Below are 20,416 nucleotides of genomic sequence, written 5' to 3'. Positions count from 1 at the left end.
CATCTGTAAACCATTTCCCCGAAATATTATCCTTCCCCGGCGGGAAAAAAACAGGACCCACCAGGGGAATCAACAGTGAATTATACTTCCAGTCCATTTGTGTATAATTCACTGTTGATTCCCCTGGTGGGTCCTACAGTGAATTATACTTCCAGTCCATTTGTGTATTCCATCCAATACTCTTAACACCTCCTGTGTCAGTGTACTACTAGTCTCGTCCATAATACAAAACTTTCGAGGTATCCAAATAATCCTCTGTAATCATGTGTTACTTATAGTACCTTCTATTTTAACCCAACTCTTCCCCTGTGAATTATATGTTCAGTCTACAATTCGTGACAGTATCACCAAAGTGTAATATTTCTTAATATCGGGCAAATTTAATCCTCCTTTTTCTACAGAAGTTCATACCTAATTCTTTGTTTCCTCTTAGCCCATTTATGTTTAAGTATTAATTTTTTTATTATCGCAAAGAAGGATCTTGGAATATGGACTGGGAGCATATGGAATTTATATAGGATTTTTGGGACTATCACCATTTTAACCAAATTTATATGCCCAATCCAAGAGACCCTTCCCCTTGAGAGTTTTCTTAGCACCTCCTTTATTTTGTTTAGTAATGGGATATAGTTTACCCGGTATATATTTTTATGTCAAGTGGTCAACTTTACTCCTAGGTAGCCTAATTCCTTCTCCCTCCACGAGAATAGGAAGTCCTTTTGTAGAGTCTGCGTCTCTTTCTTTGAAACATTAATATTCAAGATTTCTGATTTTATGGGGTTTATTTTTAAGGCTCTCCGTACTCTTTTAGTAAACTCATTAGGTTAGGTAATGTTAACCCAGGGTTCACAATATAAAAGCATATCATCAGCGTATGCCGCTACCTTATGCTCTATCTCGCCTATCTTGAGTCCTCTAATATCTACACTCTTTCTTACCGTCGCCAGCAAAGGTTCCAGGGATAAAACAAATAATATGGGGATAAGGGGCATCCCTGTCTTGTACCATTGTACATCTTAAAAAAATCAAAGAGAAACCCATTTACCTTAACTGCTGCTGTTGGGCCATTATAGAGCTCTTTTATCAAACTTATCATCTTAGTACCTATTCCCAAGACCTCTAGGGTGTTTATCATGAACCCCCAGTCTACCCTGTCAAAAGCTTTTTCAACGTTGATCGACAATATAATTGTTGGTAACTTTTCTCTTTTTGCCTTCTGTAAAAGAAGCAATGTTCTTAAACCACTATCCCTCCCTTCCCTTCCTGGGACAAAGTCCACTTGATCTAAGTGTATCCATTCATGCATCAGCTCTTTTAACCTCATAGCAAGCACCTTCGCAAACAGTTTTGTATCTGTAGTTAGAAGTGACATAGGTCTGTAGCTAGCACATTGTGAGCTATCCTTTCCTTCTTTTAGAATGATCGTTATATACGCTTGCAACAATTCTGCTCTTATTTCCATTCCCTCTCCTAAGGCATTCATATATATACAAAATTTAGGGACCAATATTTCTCTAAATTTCTTACATTACCCCACTGTATACCCGTCAGGTTCTGGGCTCTTCCCTCCTGCTGTATCCTTCAGGGCCTTATTAATTTCCTCCTGAAAAATAGCTTGTTCTAAGGACACTCATTGTTCTTTTGCTATTTTTTGCAGGTCTGCTGCCTTTATGTATTTCATCCGTTTCCCCTCTTTTCTTCCTCTATAACTTTTGAGTTTTTAGTTTTTACATCATACAGCTTACTATAGAGCTTGTGCAACATTTCAGCAATATCGTGGTGGAGTAGACCAGTTCTCCCTTTTCGTCCTTAATTTTTTCAATATTTTTTTTTATTTCTTTTCCTTAAGTCTTTTCATCAGATATTTTCCTGGCTTATTCCCCCATTGCTATCTTTCCTTTGAAATCCTATTGAAAATCCTCCTTGATTCCTGTTCCAATAGGTATTCCATTAATTGACTTTGATGTAACCTCTTTTTCAACATTCTTAGTTTTTTATCTCCTCGTCTCTGCACATTCGATGACATATCCATCCATGGGTCAAGAGAAAAATGTAAATCTCCTACCAAGACCAGCATCCCCCTCTTAAAGTCCATAATTTTCCCAAACACTCCATACAGAAATACTTCTGGGTTTTGATTCGGCAATAAATATTAACCAAGGTATAGCTTTGTCCCCATATTTTCCCTCTTAAGCATAGCAATCTCTCCTCAAAACCCAAATTTCTTGAGAACCAGATCACTACTCCTTTAGCCCTCTTCATATACCATGTTGGATAGTACCTTGAGTGTAGTTTAATTTTAGAATCATGTGATATGTCTCTTGTAAGAAGGGGTTCTGGATCCGTCTGTCTCTATGCGTTCTTCTATCCCAGTCGGGATCTCATGCTCCAGTTTGCAGAATCGCCTGAGCGGGAGTCTGGGCAGGGGTCTGGGCGGGAGCCCAAGATGTCCTGTGTCCTGGGGTTTCTCCTGGCCTTCTGGGTCTCCTGCAGTGTGACCCTCTTCTCAGGCCATTGGGGTGTCCAGCCAACTTAATACATCCCCTCATGGACTGTCCCTCCTGGGGACCTTCCTTGCTCAGGTGCCTCCTCTGTCTCCCTCTCTCAGTGCCTCCTGCACGCCAGGGAGCACTCCCGCCAGTCAGCGCCAGTCTCTCTGGGAGCTCAGGGATCCCAGCCTCAGACCGCTGCCACCTGGTCCCTCCACCAGAGATCACCGCCGCCACTTCCCGCCATGTAACTCACGCTGTGGGGACAACGCACAGGACCACCAGCAGAATGATTACAGGGGGTGGTATAGTTAGGTCAGGCCCCAGGCAGTCTCCTCATGGCGGGCATCAGGAGCTCCTGCACTTAGCAGTCTCCCAGCGCCATGTTCAGGCCACTCCCCTGCCAATCAGCTCCCAATGCAATCTGTGCAGTTAAAGCTGCATGTGCCCTGCACAACTTTGCTCGGCAGTGCAATGGATTCCTGTTTGAGGACTCATTAATACACAATATGGAAAGAGCTCATTGGTTTGAGGTTCGGAAAAGCAGACAAAGTACACATATAAAGGATCGATTTGCATCCTACTTTATATCTCCAACGAGACAGGTCCCATGGCAGCTTGAGGCAATTGAATAATTGTACATTTTGACAAACGTTTAAAGTTTTACCCGGTATCTTTTGGTTAATAAAACTATCTTCTAAGCTGTATTGAATAATAAAAAATGCTTTATTGATAAGAAACCTCATATTTTTATATATATATATATTTGTTTACATCATCCATACAATATCCAGTACTAGAGGTCAATGAGTATTTGTGACATGCTGACACCTATCTACTTGTGTGTAGCCTTGTTATCCCTGCTGGAGGCTGCTGTGGAGCACAGGAAGAGGAGGAGGATGGTGGGTGGGTCTAGTAAGTGGTATATCTCAAACAAGCATAGATAAACAAATACATAAAAATGCATATAATCTCACTTGGGGGTGTGTGTGGGGTGGTTGGGTTTGCATGGGTTTAGTTTACCTTTATCATCCTTAACAGTCAAATTGGAGTCTGCCCAGTTTTGAAACACTTGGCTGCCAATCTGGTCTCATGCCCTCCTCCTGCTCGCTTGGGACTTGTAGGATGGATCATTTGGATCAGACAGTGGTGCTACTTCACCATCCAAATGAAATTCTCAGGATCCAACAGAGACACCGACTCATCAATGTTGCTCCCCATGCCTACTAAACTAAATGGAGATCTGTGCATTTCCTGGGAAATATTTTGTCATTTTGTTTTTGGGAGTTAACTTTCATTTGAGCAGAAAAATGTGTATAAATGTGCAATTCATGTGTTTATAATAATTTCTATGGGAATAAAACAGCAACAAAAATGTGCAAATCTGCCCAATTTGCACAACAAAAAAAGTTTCAGAACTTGTTTGAGCTCCAGGCAACTCTCATTGGAGATATGAACCATCTCCATTGAGAATAATTGCTTTTTTCTCTCCAAAGGGTTTTAAAGCTTTGAGCATTGAGCTAAAAATTGCTCAAGTGTGAATGAGGCCTTAGTCTGTGCAACTTTTTGCATATGAATTAGCATGGTCATTTTTGCATATGAATTAGCATGGTCATTTACATATGAGCGCCAGGGCCTCTACATATGAATCGGCTCTGTGCATTGTACATTGCAACATGGCAGTGATAGGCAGAGGTAGTGACCGGCTCAGCAAGCTTCAAGCTGTAATCTCAGGAAACAGAGCGGAACACATTTGTAACTCAGCCCCTAAGGAGCCACTGGTGAATTTAGTCCTTTTCCCCCTTACAGCACACACAGAAAGACACAATGCATTTTCTGCACTCTTCCACTGACTCCAAGGCACAGTCTAGGGCAGAGGTGGGCAACTGTGGCCCTCCAGCTGTTGGTGAACTACAAGTCCCATCATGCCTTTGGAAGTCATGCTTGTAACTGTCAGTTTTGCAATGCCTCATGGGACTTCTAGTTCTACAACAGCTGGAGGGCCACAGTTGCCCACCCCTGGTCTAGGGGTTACTTTTTGTAAGCATGGGATACCCCAATAAACTGTAAAACTTGAGGACTCCAACAACTTTTGGCTGTGGTGCTTAAAAATTAAAGTCTCACAGGATTTAAAAGCTACACACAGTCACTATTCTGCAACACTGAGGTCATCTACTCACATAGCCACAGGATCATTGGTTGCCTCATCCCGATATCCACCAGGGCCCTTCCCAGTGGGGGAGATGCAGACTCACACAACTATACAGTAGGACAGCTGGACTCTTTCCCATCAACTTCCTCCTGGCTCTCTCCAGTGAGTTTCTCCAGATCTGACAGGATCCCTGGACTTGGATTTGCAAGTTGACCCTCTAGCTAAGCCTAGCTGTGACCTTGGTGTCTTCCTGAAGACTTCATATAGGATCCTGCACCAGAGATAGAGCCCCTGGAGGACTGGACAGGAACACTGCACTCTACTGCCCAGGCCTCAGACTATTTTTAGGCTCTCTCACCACCTACTGGGCACACCTTCCCAGAGATTGGCTAAAGTCCCATGAATAGTCAGGCTACTTGCCCCATCCTTCTTCTCACTATGATTCTAGAATACCCCAGAAAACAGAGGGAAGTAACAGAGAAGCAGCATGTGAAACCCTGAGCAGCTCTAAATAAAATCATTCCCTGCTTATCTGATTGGGTTGGAGCCAAACTAAATTTGCCTAGCAGCCTACTCTACACTAGGGGTGGTGCTACACCCACCCCCACTAGAAAAGAGGCCCTGTCCTCACAGGTCGAGGCATAAAAATAGCCCCTGATCCCAAGAACATGGGTATCCACTGCTAAAAATGAGGGGGGAAAGGGAAATAACAAATCAAAAACATTTGGCATTCCACATGGCAACAAAGAGACTCCAACATTACAGTAACAGCAGAGACATAGAAAAACTTTAAAGTGATACTAAACATACAATTTTTAACTTCCATTATCCCTCCTATTTATGTATAAAGATCATGCCACTGTATTCAATTTAATGTAAAAATAAAAGATCATCTGAGTTCCTTTCTCAGGGAAGGTTCTGAGGAAGGAGTTTCTAGCACTTCCAATGTAACAGGGAATTGACTCTGACCACCAATGTAACAGGGATATTTCTGACCACTAATGTAAGAGGGAATTTTACATTGGCCAACAATGCAATAGGGACATTTACAGTATACTAACCACCATTGTTAAATGTTCTGAGGAAGGAGTTTCTAGCACTCTACTTATGTATGAATCTTTGTCTGCACAGCACTAGTTGGTGTTGTTCTGGTCACATGACATAAAAAAGGCTTTAGTAAAAAATAATAAAAATAATTAATAGCAACAAAGTGTTTTAAAACATCATACAAATCTGTATTTCAAAGCAAATGTTTATTTTTTTTGCAATAAGATGGTGTAGGTGGAGTTTAAGTTGACTGACAATAATTTTCTCTTTGTTCACACTGTAAAGAGATCTGAAGAGGTTCTGGCAATGACAGGCTGTATCACACCCCTCCAGCCTGTGTCTATGGTGTGTATGTGCTGGGACTAACAGGGAGGTGAAGCCTCCATCACTCACCACCACAGGGATACTGACAGATTTTCATGGTCCTCTAGGGTCACAGATGTTGATTTTGCATTCAGACACTGACAGGTGTTGATGTTGCAATAGGACACTATTGCAGATGTTCTGCACTTGGACACTCAGATGTTGATGGTCTCCTGGGACACCATTGCAGATGTTATGCACTGGGGCACTGTAACAGATGTTGACATCCACTGGGGACAGCGACAGATATTAATGGCTCACTAGGGATACTGACAGATGTTGATGTTGCAATGGCAACTATTGCAAAGGTTGTTGTGCACTGGGACACTTTTGCAAATGTTGATGGGACTCGGATACAGATGTTGATGTGCACTTGGACACTGTGACAGATGGCTGCACTGTGTGGGATCTGTATGTAACTGCACAGGCAAGTCAGCAGTTACACACAGATCAGCTCCCCCTCTCCTCATCGTGCTCTGTATGTGAGGAGAGCCAATATAGAGCCGTGTACCTCTGTTTACATTGTGTGATGGCTGTTATTGGACACAGCCATCACATGATCAGTAGAGCCAGAGAGCAGATCTCCCAATCTGTATTCCGCTGTGTCCAAGTGACACAGCAATCACAGGATTGCACCACTGCATGGCCAAGGAGTGGCTGTTTATGCGCAGTGGCAAGGTGGGAAGCAGTTAAGAGACCAATTGAGGCTGGAAATTTGATTAAAGTGATAATCAACACATACTGGGGGTTATTTACTAAAACTGGAGAATGTAAAATCTGGTGCAGCTCTGCATAGAAAAAGGATCAGCTTCCAGGTTTTACATCCTTTGAACTAATAGAAAAATATGTAATAGCAAATAAATGTTTTAAATCTTCATAAAAATATGTATTTAAACTCAAATATTTATTATTTTAGTGCAAAAACATAGTGTGGGCTATCTAGGAGGTTCTTCCAATCAGCCTGTTTCACGCACCTCCAGCCTGTGTTTGTATGCTTAGAATTACAGGGTGGTGATGCCTCCATAAATGAACATGTAATATTCTGCCTCAATTGGGTTTCGCTGTTTAGTGGGCTTGGATGAGGAGAGAGAGGCTATCATTTATCCGGAGCGTATATGCTCACATGTGACTCTATAGTCATGTGGGCTGCATAGATAAGAAAAAGGAAGAAATGGAACAGCTTAGAGGGGAACTGAAACTGGAACATGCTCAGTAGATGTGGCAATGGCTGGTCTACACAATCTCTTGCTACATTGGGGACACAGACATGGAGGCAGGGACAGAGAAGCAGGATCAACCAGGTTTTTGCATAATAATGAAACCAAATTCCATAGTGACTGAATATGAACAGCATGCACTGACAGTGCGGAATTATGTGGGTTTAATGACACTTTAATAGCCCCATACACAGGCTTTGTTCCTGAACTGGTGAAGGTCAAGATGGTAATCCAGCTCAACTGTAGTGTTCCAGGTCTGGGACCTGCTTCATATGACCAGGCCCCCAGATTTTTGCATAGTAGCAGTCTAATTTCCCTGCTTTGACCACCACCCCTCGGTTTCCACAGATAGTCCTCCCAAGGATCCATTCCCGCCTGATGTCAAGAAACCAGGCCAAAAATGTGGAGTAGTGGGGGCTCCTATAATGCCTTGGGACCACAAGAATCAGGCAATCTCATTATCAGCTCCTTAAATACCTGATTTTGTGCCATTACCCTTGCTCAAGATGCTGATTGGATCCTCCTTAGCAACAGCTCTGCTGCCCCATTATGCTCTGCCTTCTCAGGATTACTTGACCCCTCCTGTGACTCAGTGGCCAATGTCTCTCCTGTCTCCCCAGGGGAATTTCTTCAGTTCCACTCAATGTCTGATGTGCTGGGCAAGCCATAATTACCAACTTCTTCATCCCAAGATTCATACTCCCTACCAAACTTCAGAGGTTCAGGGTCTGTATCCCACCCACTGTCACTCTCTGTCAGCTCACCTGTTTGCTTGACGGGATCTGGCTCCTTCTGAACAGGAGTAACAGGGCAAATGGCAGCCACCAACCTCTACGGAGTTCCTCCCTGATCTGGTGCCTCACTCCTGTGGGATAGCACAGGTGGTTCTGTTGTTGCAGGCTGGATGGCTATGTCCACTTTGCCAGCAGTAGTTTGGAGTCTCCTGCCCTGACCATGGCTGAACCCCCATGTGACTAGCCCCAACTGGGCTGTCGGGCTGACCTTCTCCTGCTGAACAGTACTAGCACCGCTGTGTCCTCCAGGCTGCAGCACAGCCAACTGGGATGGCTCCATCACCCCCAATCCGCATCTGGTGACAGTGTTGACTGTGTAGGTCACCAGTAGTAGGTGGCTAGGCGTGAGCTCCACAAGCAGCTAGCCACAGTGCCTGCATCTAATCCATGCTCTCACCATGGCTGTCAGTCTGCAGCACACCAAACAGATTAGGCATAACGTCTCCCAATCAATCCTAGGGTGGATCCTCTACGGAGAACCGGCTGAACTCCTGTATCCACCATGCACTCACTCAAATCAGTCAGCTGATCCTGTCCTACAGCCATCCTTATCCACATCCAAAAAAAAAACAAATCACCATGTGCAGCCATCTTGCTACTCTCATGCATATGTTGGGTGTACACTGGTGCCAGCCTCCTCCACTGTAAAGCATGATCTTCCCGCACCATTGTTAACTCCTGCTTTACCACAAGAAAGACCACTTTCTGCGCCTGCTCTTGGGAAAAAACACTGTTTCTGAGCTTAATTTGTTATAAACTCCTTAGCTACAGTACTGCAACGACTCCCCTCTTGACCAGAATAGCTTGAATACACCACAGTCCTCCAACTTCTTATTTGCTTCCGGTTGCTACTAGCAATAGCTGTGTATATTGGGGGAAAATATCCTGGAACGTTCCCAACATCTAGCACACACCCTAAGGAGCCACTCGTGAATTTGGTCCTATTTTCCCCTTAGACCACACATAACCGGAGCCACTGCTTTTTCTGCACTCTTCCACTGGTTCCAAAGAACAGTCTAGGGCAGGGGTGCTCAACCTTTTGAAGAACGAGGGCCACTTATGTTTTTTTGGTAACAGGTCAGGGGCCACAATGAAAGGAAATTGTTCAGTATTTAGAATTTTTTTATTTTGAAAAGCATAATCAACATTTTTCTCCTGTAACTGCTAAATGCCAGTGACAGGGAGAGAAGCAAGCTTTCAGCAGCTGCAGAAGGAAAATGGAGAGGATCAACTCCTGTATATGCCGCCCCTCTTCAACTATAAAACAGAATGTGACAGGGAGTCCACATGGGTCCCCTGGAGCATGGGGCAGGGTCACCATTGCGACCATTGACACTACACCAGTGGTTGGGGCTGTATGGTAAAAACATGTCTAAACTATGGGGTTTTATTGGCCCCCCAAACTGCAAATGTAAATGAGCCCTCACTGTCGTGAGCCCCCAATAGGGCTGCTATCACACTGATATTTACCCCCACCACAAGTGCAGTGCACCTGCAGGTTAGCTGCGCTTTGCCATAGATTTCTATCATATCTTTTTAGTTTGCAGTTGAGGAACACAGGTTGGGCACCCCAGGTCTAGGGTTCCTATTGGGTTTTTTTTATTTTGAACAATGAACTTGGATAAGGAGAATGGGATACCCAGATAAACCACAAAACTGGAAAGCTTGAGGACTCATCAACTTCTGACTGTGCTGCACAAAAATGAGTGTCCCAAAGGATCTCTGTGCTGTTGGTGACCTGTACTCCTTCAAGAGTTAAAAGCTACACACAGTCACTACCAGGCCCTTCCCAGTGAGGAAGATGCAGACTCACACTCTCATAGGACAGCTGGGCTCTTTCCCACCAACTTCCTCCTGGTTCTCTCCAGTGAGCTTCTCCAGACCTGACATGATCCCCAAACACGGATTTGCAAATGGGCTCCCCAGCCAAGCCAAGTTGGGACCTCTGTGTCTTAAGACTTCCTCTAGGATCCTGAAACATAGGCAGCGCCCCTGCACAGGGGTTTCCACATGCAGGACTGGACCCAAGAACAATGCATTCTGTTGTCCAGGCCTCAGACTTTTTATGGGTTCTCTCTCACTGCCTACTGGGCACACCTTTCCAAGAATTGGCTGGAGTCCCATAAATATTCAGGCTGCACGCTCCATTCTTCCTCCACTATGTTTCTAGAATCGTTTAGAAGATGGGAAAGTAACAGCAGAAGCCTGTGAACAACTAAGCAGCCCTAAATAAACCACCCCTGCTCCTCTGATTCCACTGGAGAAAAACAAAATGTAACTAGTAGCCTACTCTATACTGGAAGGGTGCTATACATTCTTCAAAGGATAGGTAAACAAAAATTAAGACTGTCCTGCAAAGTGTCTACAGGACAGGACTTCAAGCTAAATCTCTTAAAGTTGATGGAAATTAAAAAAAAAAAGTTTCATCTTTAGGTGTACTGTAATCACACCTGTCAAAAAAAGTTATTTTATTCACTTTGGTTTCTTTACTGTAATGGTGTGTTCAGCACAGCTGTATCTCTTGTTGGGGGTTATTTACTAAAACTGGAGAGTGCAAAATCTGGTGCAGCACTTTGCAGAATCCAATCAGCTCCCAGGTTTTATTGTCAAGGCTTAAAGTGTTACTAAACCCAGGACCCTGCATCCACTAGATCTGGTCTCCCACCCCAGGACCCTGCATCCACTAGATCTGGTCTCCCACAGTACACAGAACATGGAAGTGCAATTAGTAAATATAAACTGCTAAATACCTTTTCTCATCAGCAGTTAATGTAGTCTTGTGGCTTGTATCTGTATCCAGCCCAGCACTAGCTAAAGCTTGTAGTTTTCTTTCTGCTCTAGAATACAAATTTCCTGACCCCTGTCTGGACAGTGCTGATTGGCCCTGTGCTGATCACATGCACTTTCCCAAGAAAAAAAAAAACCTCTTTAGCAATACCCACCAATCTGAGCATGTGCATGCCTAGGGTTCAGTCTGGAGATAAGTTATGGTCACTTGAAAAAGGGGAGGAACAGAGAAGAAAGGATCAAACAGCCTTTTTACACAATGCAGAGGATTAACCCCTTAGGTTCCACAGTGAGTATAACAAGCGTGCTTTACTGCATATACAGACTGATTTTACTGTTGTGGGTTTAGTAACACTTTAAACGCTTTAGTACCATTGTATATATTACGTAGTCTTGTAATGAAACTGTTATACCGGAATCATGTTTGAGGCTACATCAATAATCCTGATATTTTGTAGCCCCAGCGATTCCCTTTTATGTAAGAGTAGTTCAAGCAGCTATGCAGCCCGTAGATTATGTTTCAGGTGGCGGAAGGGGCTCCCATCCCCCTCCTGCCACTGCCTTTACCAGGCTCTCCCATGTGATTGGAGACCCCAGTAAAGATGTGACCGGTAGCACTGGCTCCCTGGACACAGTGGGAGGAACCAATGTTGTTCTTCCTACTGAGTGATAGAAACTGGAAATAAGGAGGATTTAGTCACTTCTGGTTTCAGTTCTGTGTTTAATGGCCAATTACCAGCCAGTGAAGACTGATCTGTGTCTGGTCGGCTGAATTGGAGTTCAGAGGATATCTGGGGTCTAATGGACCACAGATCTCTCCATAAAGAATGCCTGTTACTGCATATTGCTGTCACAAGGGATGTTTACATTCCTTGTGACAGAAATAAAAGTGATTAAAAAAACATTAAAGAAACAGTGTAAAAAACAAATAATAAAATTTAATAAAATGAAAATCGCCCGTCTGCCCTCGCAAAGGTGAATGCACCGTTGGTTCTGCACGCATACATAAATAGCAATTGCACCACACATGTGAAGTATTGGCGTAAACGTTAAAGCGAGAGCAATAATTTTAGCCCCAGAAATCATGTGTAACTCTAAATTGGTAACCTGTAAAAGTTTTAAAGCATCGCCTATGGATAATTACAAAGTACCATGGTTTATTGCTATTCCATGGGCATGCGCAGGTTTTGGACCACTTCACACCAGTGCATTGATCTGCGCTTTAGCAGATCAACTGAAAGACATGTGAAAAACAATCATTTCCAATGTGTCCTACCCAACACCATAATGCTGTGTTGACCTGTGTTGTGTTAAAATGCAACGTGTATGCATTGTAATGCAACGGATGTAAGCAGATGTCAACGCAATGCACAGGATATGCAAAAATGCAGTACGCTAACGTGTGCTAAAATGCAAGTCAACGGACATCAAAATGTATGTCAACGAATGTCAGCGCGCGAATAAAATTGATGGAAATGTACATCCATTTTCCATAATTTTATTGCAAGTCAGTGTGAATTGGCCCTTAAAGCATGCAACATGTTTGGTATCTCTTTACTCGGCATAACATCAGCTTTCACATTTTCCAAAAAAATGTGGTATTATATCAAGTTTGTCTTCACTAAAATGTATTAAAGAAGTTCACCTTGTGGATAAAAATAATTAAATGAAAATTTTTTTTTTCATGTAAAATAATGTGCATTTATTATTTTTGTCCAAAGAAGCCTGGAAAGCATTGCACCAGTGATCAGTTGATCACTGATGCCATGCAGGTCTCCTGCAGGCCTGTCAGAATATCTGCTTGCTGTACAGAATGTATGGTTAAAGCAGAGTTCCACTCACTCTGTAAAAAAAATAAGTCAGCAGCTACAAAAAGTGTAGCTGCTGACTTTTAAAAAAACAGCCACTCACCTGTCCCACGATCCCGCGGTGTCCCCGCCGCAGCCCATTTCACCGGCCGTCCTGTATTCCAGGCGCCGGCATCTTCAGTGTGGGCAGCCGGCTGTGACAGCTTGTGGCTTCACAGCCAGGTGCCCACTGCGCATGTGCGAGAAGCGCTGCGCTTTCTGAATAGCCCAGTCGCCTCCTGGACCTGTCACATGTCCGACAAGACTTCAGAGAGGGAGGGTAGGAGGACAACTTGTTTCCGATTGCTTATGCGATCACAGCGGAAGTGGGAGCGGGTACCTGTCAGATTCAGGTACCCGTCCTGCTCCCCAAAGGTGCCAATCCATAATGGGGAGCGGGGGGACCAATCTTTAAAGCGGAACTTCCCCTTTTAGGTGGTACTCCGCTTTAAGCAGACATTCTGACAGGAACATTCAATGAACTATCACAGCACCGGGGTAGTTCATTGAAGACTGCAAACCCACAGCCGCTAAGGCTGCCAGGACTTGAAGACACTCTGTAAATGAGTGATGCGGCCCAGTGGGCGGAGCCCCGCACGGCTGCGCTGTTTTCACATCTGATAGTACAGGGAGACTTCTCCCCATACTATCTCTCAGAGGGAGGGGGAAAGGTAATGGTGGGCGTGGCTACGGAACATATAACATGTTCTAAAGGTGAACTTACCCTTTAAAGTGTATTTTTCCCAAACAAAATTGTTTGAGAAACCACTGCGCAACTACCGTGTCACAGAAACCAATTGCAACACCCATCATTTTATTATCTAGGGTCTTTGCTTAAAATATATATATAATGTTTTGGGAGCCAAGTCATTTTCTAGCAAAAAATTATTTTTACATGTAGGAGACCCATGTCAGCATTGGGCAGGTAAGCAAATGGTTAATTGAACACACTGACGTTGGAATCTGATTGGCTAACAAGCACGCGCATTCCAGTTTAGTAAATCTCCCCCAGTGACTCAGTAACAGGATGAAGATAAAAGGGCGCCAAAATGGAGCTATGCCCCCAGAGGTCAATGTCACGTGACACCCCATCAGTTTCCACTGACAAGTGCTTCCCTTTGGCTCTCTAATCATTGGTCATGCATCTCTGGGTGGTCCGCTAAGATATTACCCCGCCGCACTGAGCTCTGCTCCCTGAATACACATGGGTGACACCAGAGTGTCCCTCTCCTCCCAGCTCAGGCCCCATCCCTCGCGTTCCTCTCCCGCCGCCAGACGCGCTCTTCAGCCACACCCCTGTCTGCTCCCTCACCTCCATGGCAACCCCAACCCCTCCCCTTACCCCCTCCCTGACGTCAACGCAGAAGCCTTCGCCAGCTACATAGAAATGTATAACGGCGTCAAATGTGCCTGACGATTGGCCACTTTTCCGCCCAATCTTTGCGCTATTGGCTCTCGGCTCTGTCAGTCTCCCGGGACGTCACGGTCGGAGCAACGCAAGCAGGTTAGGTTGCGCCTGCTGTATGTGTGAATGGGCGTGATCGAAGCCGCGGCCTCCGTCACGTGATCGCGGTTTAATGTTTACATTCGAGACGGGTGAGGGGGGAATCCTGTGCCAGGCGGGGGCCCGTTTCGCTTTCATTTCCCGGGAGGAGGTGGAGGAGGGGTCGGCCGGCGGGCCTCATGCTGCGCTCGAGCCGCTGACGAGGGAGACAGAGGCCTGCAGAGACCGCCTTAGCCGCTGCCATCGCGCCGAGCAACATGGAGGAGCTGGTGGTGGAGGTGCGGGGCTCCAATGGAGCCTTCTACAAGGTGAGGCCTCATGCGTCCACCTCGGCCCAACATAGACCTGTAGGTAAGCCGCGGCAGCGCCGGGGGTACTACAAGTGCCAGCATGCTCTGCATGGGTCTGTGTGCAAAGCCTCGCTGGCATTTGTAGTTCTCTAGCAGCTGGAGAGCCCCAGGTACCCCAAACGTAGACCGGTGAATGAGAGTGAGGCCGGGCCTACATGTACACATAATGACTTGCAAACTTCCCCTCCCTCCATTCATACTTCATTCCACCCCTGTCTGCACACAGTAGCAGCATCACTGCCATCTTCTTCACCTGTCCTGACTGCACGACCTGGGTATCCTCATCCCCATCCTCCTCATGTCTGATCCCCATCTCTGATCCTCCCCATCCTCCTCATGTCTGATCCCCATCTCTGATTCTCCCCATCCTCCTCATGTCTGATCCCCATCTCTGATTCTCCCCATCCTCCTCATGTCTGATCCCCATCTCTGATTCTCCCCATCCTCCTCATGTCTGATCCCCATCTCTGATTCTCCCCATCCTCCTCATGTCTGATCCCCATCTCTGATTCTCCCCATCCTCCTCATGTCTGATCCCCATCTCCGATTCTCCCCATCCTCCTCATGTCTGATCCCCATCTCCGATTCTCCCCATCCTCCTCATGTCTGATCCCCATCTCCGATTCTCCCCATCCTCCTCATGTCTGATCCCCATCTCCGATTCTCCCCATCCTCCTCATGTCTGATCCCCATCTCCGATTCGCCCCATCCTCCTCATGTCTGATCCCCATCTCCGATTCTCCCCATCCTCCTCATGTCTGATCCCCATCCTCCTCATGTCTGATCCCCATCTCTGATTCTCCCCATCCTCCTCATGTCTGATCCCCACCTCTGATTCTCCCCATCCTCCTCATGTCTGATCCCCATCTCTGATTCTCCCCATCCTCCTCATGTCTGATCCCCATCTCTGATTCTCCCCATCCTCCTCATGTCTGATCCCCATCTCTGATTCTCCCCATCCTCCTCATGTCTGATCCCCACCTCTGATTCTCCCCATCCTCCTCATGTCTAATCCCCATCCTCCTCATGTCTAATCCCCATCCTCCTCATGTCTGATCCCCACCTCTGATTCTCCCCATCCTCCTCATGTCTGATCCCCACCTCTGATTCTCCCCATCCTCCTCATGTCTGATCCCCACCTCTGATTCTCCCCATCCTCCTCATGTCTGATCCCCACCTCTGATTCTCCCCATCCTCCTCATGTCTGATCCCCACCTCTGATTCTCCCCATCCTCCTCATGTCTAATCCCCATCCTCCTCATGTCTAATCCCCATCCTCCTCATGTCTGATCCCCACCTCTGATTCTCCCCATCCTCCTCATGTCTGATCCCCACCTCTGATTCTCCCCATCCTCCTCATGTCTGATCCCCACCTCTGATTCTCCCCATCCTCCTCATGTCTGATCCCCACCTCTGATTCTCCCCATCCTCCTCATGTCTGATCCCCACCTCTGATTCTCCCCATCCTCCTCATGTCTGATCCCCACCTCTGATTCTCCCCAACCTCCTCATGTCTGATCCCCACCTCTGATTCTCCCCATCCTCTCCATCTCTTGATTCTCCCCATCATGATCCTCCTCATCTCTGTTCTCCATCTCTGATTCTTCTTATCTCTGATCTTCTGCATCTTCCCCATCTCTGATTTCCCCCCCATGCTCCACCCACCCCATCCTCCTCATCCCTGATTCCCCCCCCCCCCCATCCCTGATTCTCCTTCCCCCCATCCCTGATTCTCCCCATCTTTGATTCCCTGATTCTCCCCATCTTTGATTCCCTGATTCTCCCCATCTTTGATTCCCTGATTCTCCCCATCTTTGATTCCCCGATTCTCCCCATCTTTGATTCCCTTTTTCTCCCCATCTTTGATTCCCCGATTCTCCCCATCTTTGATTCCCCGATTCTCCCCATCTTTGATTCCCCGATTCTCCCCATCTTTGATTCCCCGATTCTCCCCATCTTTGATTCCCCGATTCTCCCCATCTTTGATTCCCCGATTCTCCCCATCTTTGATTCCCCGATTCTCCCCATCTTTGATTCCCCGATTCTCCCCATCCTTGATTCTCTGATTCTCCCCATCCTTGATTCTCTGATTCTCCCCATCCTTGATTCTCTGATTCTCCCCATCCTTGATTCTCTGATTCTCCCCATCCTTGATTCTCTGATTCTCCCCATCCTTGATTCTCTGATTCTCCCTATCCTCCTCATCTCTGATTCTCCCTATCCTTGATTCTCTGATTCTCCCTATCCTCCTCATCTCTGATTCTCCCTATCCTCCTCATCTCTGATTCTCCCTATCCTCCCCATCTCTGATTCTCTCCAGCCTCCCCATCTCTGATTCTCTCCAGCCTCCCCATCTCTGATTCTCTCCAGCCTCCCCATCTCTGATTCTCTCCAGCCTCCCCATCTCTGATTCTCTCCAGCCTCCCCATCTCTGATTCTCTCCAGCCTCCCCATCTCTGATTCTCTCCAGCCTCCCCATCTCTGATTCTCTCCAGCCTCCCCATCTCTGATTCTCTCCAGCCTCCCCATCTCTGATTCTCTCCAGCCTCCCCATCTCTGATTCTCTCCAGCCTCCCCATCTCTGATTCTCTCCAGCCTCCCCATCTCTGATTCTCTCCAGCCTCCCCATCTCTGATTCTCTCCAGCCTCCCCATCTCTGATTCTCTCCAGCCTCCCCATCTCTGATTCTCTCCAGCCTCCCCATCTCTGATTCTCTCCAGCCTCCCCATCTCTGATTCTGCCCATCCCTGATTCTCCTCATCCTCCATCTCTGATTCTCCCCATCCTCCTCATCCCTGATTCTCCTCATCCTCCCCATCTCTGATTCTCCCCATCCTCCCCATCTCTGATTCTCCCCAGCCTCCCCACCTCTGATTCTCCCCAGCCTCCCCACCTCTGATTCTCCCCAGCCTCCCCACCTCTGATTCTCCCCAGCCTCCCCACCTCTGATTCTCCCCAGCCTCCCCACCTCTGATTCTCCCCAGCCTCCCCACCTCTGATTCTCCCCAGCCTCCCCACCTCTGATTCTCCCCAGCCTCCCCATCTCTCATCCTTCCCATCTCTGATTCTCTCCAGCCTCCCCATCTCTGATTCTGCCCATCCCTGATTCTCCTCATCCTCCATCCCTGATTCTCCCCATCCTCCTCATCCCGGATTCTCCCCATCCTCCTCATCCCGGATTCTCCCCATCCTCCTCATCCCGGATTCTCCCCATCCTCCTCATCCCGGATTCTCCCCATCCTCCTCATCCCGGATTCTCCCCATCCTCCTCATCCCGGATTCTCCCCATCCTCCTCATCCCGGATTCTCCCCATCCTCCTCATCCCGGATTCTCCCCATCCTCCTCATCCCGGATTCTCCCCATCCTCCTCATCCCGGATTCTCCCCATCCTCCTCATCCCGGATTCTCCCCATCCTCCTCATCCCGGATTCTCCCCATCCTCCTCATCCCGGATTCTCCCCATCCTCCTCATCCCGGATTCTCCCCATCCTCCTCATCTCTCTTCCTTCCCATCTCTGATTCTCCCCATCCTCCGCATCCCTGATTCTCCCCATCCTCCATATCCCTGATTCTCCCCAGCCTCCCCATCTCTGATTCTCCCCAGCCTCCCCATCTCTGATTCTCCCCAGCCTCCCCATCTCTGATTCTCCCCATCCTCCTCATCCCTGATTCTCCCCATCCTCCTCATCCCTGATTCTCCCCATCCTCCTCATCCCTGATTCTCCCCAGCCTCCCCATCTCTGATTCTCCCCAGCCTCCCCATCTCTCATCCTTCCCATCTCTGATTCTCCCCATCCTCCGCATCCCTGATTCTCCTCATCCTCCATATCCCTGATTCTCCTCATCCTCCATATCCCTGATTCTCCCCAGCCTCCCCATCTCTGATTCTCCCCATCCTCCCCATCTCTGATTCTCCCCAGCCTCCCCATCTCTGATTCTCCCCAGCCTCCCCATCTCTGATTCTCCCCAGCCTCCCCATCTCTGATTCTCCCCAGCCTCCCCATCTCTGATTCTCCCCAGCCTCCCCATCTCTCATCCTTCCCATCCTCCCCATCTCTCATCCTTCCCATCTCTGATTCTCCCCATCCTCCGCATCCCTGATTCTCCTCATCCTCCGCATCCCTGATTCTCCCCAGCCTCCCCATCTCTGATTCTCCCCAGCCTTCTGCAACCTCCCCACATCTAACCCCTATCCTGCCCATGTCTAATAACCATCCTCCTCCTCACTAGCAGAAATACTATCTTACACCTGTCCTAGCAATTAGGAATACAGACCTGAGCATCATTCCCATCTCTCCCGATCCACACCAGCAGCAGTGCCATCTTCGACCTTTCCTGCATGGTGGGGAGATAGACCTGGGCATCATCTTGATTTCTTGTCCTTTTCCACATCCATAGAAGTGCCATCTTCCAGCGGTCCTGCCTTCCAGGGATAGTCACCTGAGCATCCTCTTTCTCCCATCTACAGTAGCAGTGCCAACGTCCATTTGTTCTTCCTGGCAGAGAGACAGACTGGACTTCAGCCCCATAATCCTAATTAACAGCAGCAGTTCAATCTTCACCTGTCCTGTCTGCCAGGGAGCAACACTTGGTCATTCTCCCTATCTCGGACCCCCCCCCCTTTCTGGTCCTGCTGTGTTTAATGTCACCACCTCAATCCTCATCTAATATGAACACTACCCTTTTTAGGATGTACACACAAACTATGTCATGTCCATGTAGGGCAGGGCATTATTGCCTTGGGTTATGTACACACTGAATACTACTACTACTAAGTTTTTTTGTATTACGTTTGGAGAACTGATATGAGTATCAAAATATATAATATGCATTTCATGTAAAGATACAAGATAACTGAGATGAAACACAATATCTATGCTTGTGTGTATGATGCTCTTTTAAATACATACAATATATACAGGAAGTGTGGTTCTGGCGAGATCACCAGGTAAAAAACAGAGGGAACAAGTTAAAAAAAAAACAAATTGATAATTGGTTTGGGGTTTAATACCGCCTTAAACCCATAAACAAACATTTTAATACATTGCAGCCCACCAATCATTAGATGTGGTGTTTTCATTCATTTTGTTTGTTTTTGGCTTTTTTCCTCTCTTTCCTCCTAGCAATCCAGTCAGTAAGACATCCCCTGTCTTGGGGTGTCTCCACTCTGGATGGAGCAGCTGCATTGTTAAACTTCGGAGAGTGTAGTGTTGGACTTGACTGACAAATTAAAGCCAAACTCCTGTAAATCACTTTTTAAGCAGGATGAGGGTTATACAGAAATGAATAAAAGTTGATTACTGTAAGCATCCCTGTTCATGTGCATGAGTGATGTCATTCTGCAGCAGCCAATGAAGATGACTGCACCTGGGGCAAGGACATTGGACCATTGAAGAATAGGTAAGTATGGTGAAATTTAGCTTCACTGTAAGTTGGCCATACACTGATTGAAATCCAGCAGGGACCAGTTGAATGTTGATCAGCGTGTGGACTCTCCTACTCAACAGAAGTCGATTGTTTTCGACTTCTATTGATATGTTGAAAAATGTTCCACCAATCAGTGGCTGCAGCCACTGATCAATGTATTGTGACAGCTGCAAGTGCTGCTGACTGATATTATATTCACCCTATCTTTATTTCAAAATCACAAACAAAAAAAAAAAATCTGAGCTTTAAGACTTCAGGTGCATACTTTGTTCTTGATGAGTTCTCCATAATACATTAAATTTGAAGATAGCCAGCACTCCATAGGGATGCTGGCAATGGTACCTTACCTATTTCTATCAGATCAGGATAGCATGCCTTTAGTTTGAGCGCATGGAGCATTTGTATAATAACATCCCATAGCAATTCAAGTAGGGCTAC

The 20,416-nt window shown here is 46.5% G+C and overlaps 1 protein-coding gene across 5 annotated transcripts in view; it reads left to right on the top strand.

Annotated features, from left to right (window-relative positions):
- Positions 1 to 14,129: 14,129 nt before the first annotated feature.
- The window catches only part of FMR1 (fragile X messenger ribonucleoprotein 1), a 77,250-nt gene continuing 70,963 nt past the window's right edge, over positions 14,130 to 20,416 (top strand). For 2 of the 5 annotated variants that reach the window (XM_089684957.1, XM_089684955.1), the window contains exon 1: positions 14,214 to 14,508. In XM_089684957.1, coding sequence (XP_089541083.1) covers positions 14,458 to 14,508 — 51 coding nt within the window. In that variant the 5' untranslated portion in view covers positions 14,214 to 14,457. The other 3 variants (XM_089684959.1, XM_089684958.1, XM_089684954.1) reach the window with 3 other exon arrangements.

This window comes from Staurois parvus, unplaced genomic scaffold (genome assembly GCF_062004578.1).
Source record: "Staurois parvus isolate SC_StPar_1 unplaced genomic scaffold, SC_StPar_1.0 ptg000361l, whole genome shotgun sequence".
Taxonomy (NCBI): domain Eukaryota; kingdom Metazoa; phylum Chordata; class Amphibia; order Anura; family Ranidae; genus Staurois; species Staurois parvus.
This window is presented reverse-complemented; position numbering and strand designations above follow the sequence as displayed.